Source organism: Amphiura filiformis, chromosome 10 (genome assembly GCF_039555335.1).
Source record: "Amphiura filiformis chromosome 10, Afil_fr2py, whole genome shotgun sequence".
Classification (NCBI taxonomy): Eukaryota; Metazoa; Echinodermata; class Ophiuroidea; order Amphilepidida; family Amphiuridae; genus Amphiura; species Amphiura filiformis.
The window spans coordinates 31112920-31121782 of NC_092637.1; the positions used below are offsets into that span (position 1 = coordinate 31112920).

At 38.0% G+C, this 8863-nt stretch overlaps 1 protein-coding gene across 1 annotated transcript in view; it reads right to left on the reverse strand.

Annotated features, from left to right (window-relative positions):
- The window catches only part of LOC140162735 (TPR repeat-containing protein DDB_G0287407-like), a 40607-nt gene extending 36177 nt beyond the window's left edge, over nt 1-4430 (reverse strand). The window contains 1 exon segment of the mRNA XM_072186020.1: nt 4330-4430. Coding sequence (XP_072042121.1) covers nt 4330-4410 — 81 coding nt within the window. The 5' untranslated portion in view covers nt 4411-4430.
- Between the last annotated feature and the right edge of the window lie 4433 nt (nt 4431-8863).

An 8863-nucleotide genomic window follows, 5' to 3' on the forward strand; every position in this document is an offset into this window, starting at 1 on the left:
AAATAGCTCTTATGGAGCCTTATCTGTTTAGAGCATTTACAATACAATGCAAGGAGAGAATTGTCAATTAAGGAGAGCTAATCACTAAAATCAGATTTAAGAGCAGCAGAGAGTGATTGTTCTCGCTCTCCTCAAAAGGCCATCCCTGGGTTTTGCCTCATATGTTAAGGCCAAAAAAGGGAACATATCTGACAGTTAATTAATTGCAATTCTGGGTAAAAACCACATGTGCCTGCTAACGGTCAAAAAAATTTTATTGCATGAGGTGAAAGGGCTTTGGTAGTAGGTTACAAAAAGTCACATCAAAAATTCCTCCGAGCTTGTTGCCATAGCAACGGAAGTTTTATGATTTTCGTGATTTTTGCTTATTTTGGGGTGAAAATAAGGGAAAATATGTACTTTTTTGAATTGCTCCTGACTTTAAATGTGAGGTCACAGAAAAAAAGTAACCTTACCACCATAAAGTATTGTCTTTGTGCTTTCCCCAGATGTAAAAAATATTTCAATAATATTTCCCCATGTGCAATTTTAGGGCTGGGCAACATTGCCAATTTAGCACTTTTGAAAAAATGCAATTTTTACCCTATCTTTGAAGTCTAAAAACTAATTTTGCTTGAGCACCCAGAATTATTTCCTCTTTGTTGGTACTTGGGCAGACATTGCCCCTTCCAAATTTGGTAAAAAATCTCTGGGGCTATTTGACCTGTAAAGCCAGTGTTGCCAGAAAGTTTGATAATTTTCAAAAAATGCATTTTTCAAAATAATGCATTTTCTACATATTTACTCATGTAACCTTTAATATCACCAACTTAATTGAAATATTAGCACACTTTGCATACATGATTAGACACACACTGCAACGTAAGCAACACTTTGAGGCTGGGTTCATGTCCTGTCCTGCAAAAACCGGTATTGCCAGAAAATCATATTTTATTAATCCAAATTTCCAATTTGTGCATTTTACAATTATTTATTCAATTAATTTTATAGTATCAATGTTAGTTGAATATAATGTGCATTTAAACATCATCTGATACAATACAGGTTCAGACACATGGGCGAAGTTTCTCGACAGGTGGCTTAGTAAGCCTTAGGCTTTGGCGACCTAGAGGATACTAAGCCTACTTTTGACCCACAATAGTAATTTTTACATAGAAAATTGTTTGGAAAATGATATATGCACCTTAAAAAGTGTATCAGCTTACTAAGATGGACGTTTGGATCAAAAAAAAGTAAATCACAATATTTTTCTGTGACCTATTTTTACCTATGACCTCTTGGAATTCATTAGTAGGCCTAAAATGCAGGTTTTTAATGATTTTGGTCATTTTGGGCATTTTGGGCAAAAATGGACCCTTTTTAACCACCATCACAAACAGGTTTTGAAACTTAGGCAATGATGGTATTGCCAGATTATATGACAATTAATTTACCCACAGGCTTACCCGTAATTTTTGAGTTTGTCAAACATGCGTGCATTTGTTTGAAAACGTAGCCATGTAAAATTAATGATACGCACAATAATATAAACTTAAAACTCCCATGGGGGCATCAATATTGACATTTGCATTATTTGACACCCTTATTGAATTTCTCTCCTAAATTAAGACATCCGTTCTGATACCATCAATTTGACTTCTACTTTTACGTTGATACAGGACCTGTTGAAGATATACTTGTCCAGGGTGGAAAGGTAACATCACATGTGTTCACATCGAAACAACCGTGCAGACAATATTTACCATGTTTACAATGCAAATAATAATCCAACTGATGGTGAAGAAGCTAGTGGGTCATGATAGGCTGTTGCAATTAAAACACTCCCTATTTTCCCGATTGTCACTTGTTTCTAACACAATCCTCAAGATAATTTTCTATCTGTATGTGTAGGCCTATATGCTATCGATTTGGTTAAGAATTGCCATTCCAAAAGTATCATGGTATGATCATTGGGTGGAAAAGAGAGCAGTTTCATATCCCCGCCAAGACCCTGGCGCGGATTTGGGGGAGGGGCAGTGGGCCCGGCCCCTCGTTCGCCGCCCCAAAAAAAAAGGAGAGAAGAGAAGAGAAAGGGGAAGGGGAAAAGAGAAGAGAAAAGGGAGGAAAGGCGATTATTTTAGGCATTGCTTGAAGGCGGGTCCTCGTCCTAAAATCATGTGAAAATTACTGCGGGCCCGCCAATATGCAGGGCCCGAGTGGGACGGGAGGGTCACTCCATTTCGTACATTTTTCTCTATTTTTTCTCAAATCCCCCCTCTGACTGCCCTGGATCCGCCACTGCCAAGGCCACATCATTTCACATTTCAGGTGGGATAGACCTAAGGGGGGCAGCTATGGCCAGCTATGGCTGCCATTGAGGTGTAGGAATGCATGAAATTGGATTCATCTACAATATAGCCTCGATTCTTTGTTAGCCTTCTGTGCCATGTTTCGCTAAAAATTGTGTAGATGTAGTCTACGAATGCCTGTTGAGTCAGGTTTAAAACTCATTATTCTCATAATAGATTACACAAAATATCTGATATATTTACAGGCTAGATCACACAAATTATGTCTGGAAAATGTACTTAAACCATTGCTATGACGCGTCTATTCATTACTGAAGATTATTTTCACGAATGAACACTTGACACGCTTTCTATGCAAGAATCCACAGTTTTAGAGCGTATTGTTAGTATAAAGCAATGGTTTAAATCAGCGAATACACTTGAAACTGTTATTCCTTGATACGAGTTCACTCGGCTATGCCTTGTGGATTCGTAATCAAGAATCAGCAGTTTCGTGTATTCTCATTAACAGGATTATCATAAAGCCTCAAATATTGTTTGATTGGCATAACATTTTAAGCTATTAGGAGAATTCAAAGAGATGCCAGTTTACAAGGAAACTGCCTTTTACGCCAATTTTTTGCTAATTTTACTGGGAAATTAGCTCTATTTCACAGATATTTGCTTAAAAACGAGCATAAATGGTCGTTGCCATGGAAACTGCATACTTGTGAATTCTCTCAATAGCCTAAAATTAAAGAAGCCCTATTTATCAATAAAGTTAAGTGTAATTTAAAACTTTTGTAATGCAAAAAATTGCTAAAAATGGTAAAAAGGGTCCATTTTTACCCAAAATCAACAATATCGTTGAAAACCGGCATTTTAGGCCTACTTATGAATTGCAAGAGGTCATAGGTCAAAATCATAGGTCACTTTTTTGATTTAACATCCATCTTAATAAACTGATACACTTTCCAAGATGCATTTGTCATATTTCAAAAAATGTCCATGTAAAATTACTATTTTGGGTCAAAACTAGGCTTTAGCCTATAGTATCCTCAAGGTCGCCTAAGCCTAAGGCTTACTAAGCCACCTGTCGAGAAACTTGCCCATGTGTCTGAACATGTATTGTATCAGATGATGTTTAAATGCACATTATATTCAACTACCATTGATAGTATAAACTTAACCGAATACATAATATTGTAAAATGCACAAATTGGAAATTTGGATTAATGAAGTAAGATTTTCTGGCAATACCGGTTTTTGCAGGACAGGACTTGTCCCCAGCCGCAAAGTGTTGCTTCCGTTGCAGTGTGTGTCTAATCATGTGTGCAAAGTGTGCAAATATTTCAATTAAGTTGGTGGTATTAAAGGTTACATGAGTAAACATGTAGAAAAATGCATTATTTCGAAAAATGCATTTTTTGACAATTATCAAATTTTCTGGCAACACTGGCTTTACAGGTCAAATAGCCCCAGAGATTTTTTACCAAATTTGAAAGGGGCAATGTCTGCTCAAGTACCATCAAAGAGGAAATAATTCTGGGTGCTCAAGCAAAATTAGTTTTAGACTTCAAAGATAGGGTAAAATTGCATTTTTCAAAAGTGCTTAATTGGCAATGTTGCCCAGCCCTAAAATTGCACATGGAGAAATATTATTGAAATATTTTTTGCATCTGGAGAAAGCACTAAGATAATACTTTATGGTGGTAAGGTTGCTTTTTTAATGTGACCTCAAATTTAAAGTCAGGAGCAATTCAGAAAAGTACATATTTTCCCTTATTTTCACCCCAAAATAAGCAAAAATCACGAAAATCATAAAACTGCCGTTGCTATGGCAACAAGCTCCGGAGGAATTTTTGATGTGACTTTTTGTAACCTACTACCAAAGCCCTTTCACCTCATGCAATAAAAAATTTTTGACCGTTAGCAGGCACATGTGGTTTTTACCCAGAATTGCAATTAAATAAAACTAACATTTTGTGTAAAAGAACTACAATAATATTCTATTTCTTATGGAAATGTTACAATATGGCTTTAATTATGTGCATACCATTACCTTTTGTTTCTGCATGAGTTCTGTTTGTAATTCTTCATCTGAGAGTTGAGGTTCCTTATACTTGGCTGGGTCATATATCATCAAGGCATTTATCCTAGTCGCTCCCCACCACCTAATATGATAGAAATAAAATACAAATGTTATATTTACATTAGTTATGCCCCTTGTGCAGTATAAATAAAGCCACAAATGAAGAAACTTATTTATGTCTGATATTCCTGTCAAACAAATTTGCCCAACCCGATTGGTTAGTATCAGTGGCGCGCAAAGGGGGCACAGGCCCCCCCCCCCCCACTTTTGTTGGTCATTCGGGGGAAATCAGTCATTCCACTCGCTGGTTAGTATCGCATAACTAGGGAAGGCACTGCCTTAGTTTCACGATACACCCAATGGGATGTGCTATTTTGATCGATAGAAACATAACATGGAATACAGTGGCATGATTGATGGGAATTAAATATTAATTTTTCACCGGGTTCAATGTTGCAGATCAAATAATAAAGGAGGCAAGGCTAACATCCCATAAACTTGAGTTCCTGGGTTTGATTCCCAGGTGGGATCACTTTTGCTACTTGTCTCCTTTATTATTTGCGATGGCAAACCTGGTAAAAATTGTGTTTATTAAACATAAAGAAGCATTGTTATTAGCATACCAAGCACCAAACAAATGGATTTGAAAAGACATCGCATAACATAACATAACATAACATCAAGTGCTATTTTATTCAAAATAGAGATTTTTGTCGATACACTGCACTCCAAGAATACCTAGGCAGGGTGTTAGCTTTAGCCACCGATCATTTTGGACAGGCAGTTTGCTTCTGGGACAGGCATATTAATTGCTCAGTGCCAGAAGTGGGTAAGTGCAATAGCTGTCATGTGTAGATATGTACAATATACCGTGTGTAAATTGCCAAATGTTCACAGGGCAGCTATTGCACTTACACATTTCTGGCACTGAGCAGTCGATTTGCTCAATTCTAAAAATAATGCTTGAATAAGATATATAGACTCAAAACTATAGCAATAGCTTCTTGAATAGACTAAACCCTACAAGGGGCAGTGGTCTGTTTTCAAGCTCAAATTTTGGAAAGGCAGTTTTGGTGCCAATGACGGGCACTTGTCAAATCCTAGCTAAGACTAGCTAGTGAAATGTATAGAATATTTAAAATTGTATTACCTCCACGACCCATTATTCAAAATCGCGTCACATGAAAGACCATTAATTAGCAATAAAGTGGCCAGAGCAACAAACTTTATGTTCTTCTCGCATCACAGCGCACAGCAAAGCGTGATGCAGTATATTAGCGTCGTTACGCATTCTACGCAAAGCATTACGCTTGGTTACGCGTTCTGCAATACTTTGGGCAAAAATGTAGTAATAGAATAGAAATAAAGGGTGCAGCATTATCCTTTACACGCAAAATAATGTGTCCTCGGCACTCGGCAGTAAAAATGTTTAAATAATGGGTTCGGCTGCGCCTCACCCATTACGTTTTTACTGCCTCGGACACATTACTTGCGTGTAAAGGATAATTACCCTTTATTTCTTAAGTAAAAGCTATGCTATCTCTTTCAGCTTTATATCAGTCTAGCTGCTTTGAAATCTATCCAAATTGATTTTTTTTTTGCATAGAAGTGCACAAACCAAAAAAACAAAAGCACAAGCATTTGAAAGACTAAAACAAACACTAAAAGCCAAATCTTTTCTATATGAGCCATATACTTACCACCTGCGCCATCACCATGCCCACCACGCCCTTCAAATTTAAGAAGAGAAAATCCTTCTAGCAAAGGTGTGAATAATGTCTGGGCCAAAAGCTATTTCATACCCAAAGTGGTTTGCAGGAGTAATTTGGCAGTCCAATTCCAACTTCTATTATTTGTTACCAAACATGGCATACATAATATTTTTGCTTACTTAATATCAAAACTGATAAAAAAAATAAAGCTTACTTAAGGGGTGGGGTATGAGCATTTGGACAGTATTTTTTGTGGGACATGAAAGCACATCAGACATATCAAATTGCATTCTGGGTACGAAGAATGTCCTTCTGATATCAAATTATTTTGATTTTTTGAAATTCTGGAAGTAAAGTACTTCTTTCTATTGTGACTGTATTGATTGATTCAACATTCAAGCTCATTCCTCCAATTCAACTTATTTTGGTCTTACTTTAAGCTTGTTTTGTCATAAATTCTTTTGATTGCTTTCTATTGTCAGCCAAACCTAATTCCCCATTCAACCAGGGTATTAAAAGAAGGATGATTTTTCCAAATCAAGACATTTAGAGTATATATCAGATATATATTTAATTGATTCTTACCATTTCGTACATGTATAGTTGCATGTCCCTGTTCCACTGGGCATGGCAGAATGGCCTCTCTTCCAGTAAACCCAGGAATAACGTCTTTGCTCTTGGAAAACTCTTGTAAATACTGAGGAAGGTAAAATAAGGACAACGTATGTACATGATGACATTTTCACCTATCCAGTAAAACAAAAAAGTATTGTTCCTGAAAGTTTATCTGCTATTACTATCCATTCCACCATCTCTTGGTTTTATTTTGACACATACTTTTAGTTATTTGCGGCTGAAAACAGGCCCGCAAAAATGTAATTTCTTTCAATCGTAGCATTTCGCTTTCCTCAGAGATGTAGGTGGCCTGAAGTGACTTTGCGGGAAAATGTCTCAAAACAAACTTAAAAATAAACAAGAGCACCAATGGCGCTGTGGCTCTTTGCTTTTTGGGGACAGTGAAAGTGATTTTTCTTGGGAGTCAAATGCGCAACAGGTGACATCATTTGATTATGTGACAGGTCACATGTTGGTTGGTACATGTAGCTATCTCATTTGCAGAGCATACATTAATCAATTTAGGACAAATTTGAACTCAGATGACCACTGGGTGACCTCAGATGACTCCGAAATGCCCTTCCAAAAATTTGACTCCAAAAGTTGTCTGTACTTACCAAGTTTCATGCCCAGACAAGTTTTTAGTAATTTGACCTCAGATGACCCCTGGGTGACCTCAGATAACCCAGAAATGACCTTCCAAAAACTTGACTCTAAATGTTGACTGTACCCACCCAAGTTCCATGCCCATACGACAGTTTTAGTAATTTGACCTCAGATGACCCCCGGGTGACCTGAAATGACCCCGTAATGCCCTTCCAAAAACCTGACTCTATATGTTGACTGTACCCACCAAGTTTTATGCCCATGCGACAGTTTTTAGTAATTTGACCTCAGATGACCCCTAGGTGACCTAGGATGACCCCAAAATGACCTTCCAAAAATTTGACCTCAGATGATCCCTGAGTGACCTCGGATGGCCGAAAGGACCTTCCAAAATTTGACTATAAATGTTGACTGTACCCACCAAGTTTGTTTTTAGTAAGTTGACCTCAGATGATCCTGGGTGACCTTCGATGACCCTGAAATGACCTTCCAAAAACTTGACTCTAAATGTTGACTGTACCCACCAAGTTCCATGCCCATATGATAGTTTTTAGTAATTTGACCTCAGATGACCCCTGGGTGACCTCAGATAACACTGAAATGACCATCCAAAAACTTGACTCTAAATGTTGACTGTACCCACCAAGTTCCATGCCCATATGACAGTTTTTAGTAATTTGACCTCAGATGACTCCTGGGTGACCTTAAATGACCCTGAAATGACCTTCCAAAAACCTGACTCAAAATGTTGACTGCACCCACCAAGTGTTATGCCCATGCGACAGTTTTGAGTAATTTGACATCAGATGACCCCTAGGTGACCTCGGATGACCCCAAAATGACCTTCCAAAATTTCACCTCAGATGATCCCTGAGTGACCTCGGATGGCCCCGAAAGGACCTTCCAAAAATTTGACTATAAATGTTGACTGTACCCACCAAGTTTCATGCCAATGCGACAGTTTTTAGTAAGTTGACCTCAGATGACCCTGGGTGACCTTGGATGACCCTGAAATGACCTTCCAAAACTTGACTCTAAATGTTGACTGTACCCACCAAGTTCCATGCCCATATGATAGTTTTTAGTAATTTGACCTCAGATGACCCCTGGGTGACCTCAGATAACACTGAAATGACCTTCCAAAAAATTGACTCTAAATGTTGACTGTACCCACCAAGTTCCATGCCCATATGACAGTTTTTAGTAATTTGACCTCAGATGACCCCTGGGTGACCTTAAATGACCCTGAAATGACCTTTCAAAAACCTGACTCTAAATGTTGACTGTACCCACCAAGTTTTATGCCCATGCAACAGTTTTTAGTAATTTGACCTCAGATGACCCCTAGGTGACCTCGAATGACCCCAAAATGACCTTCCAAAAATTTGACCTCAGATGATCACCTCGGATGGCCCCTAAAGGACCTTCCAAAAATTTGACTATAAATGTTGACTGTACCCACCAAGTTTCATGCCCATACGACAGTTTTTAGCTAATTTGATCTCAGATGACCCCTGGGTGACCTTGGATGACATTGAAATGCGCTTCCAAAAATTTGACTCAAATGTTGA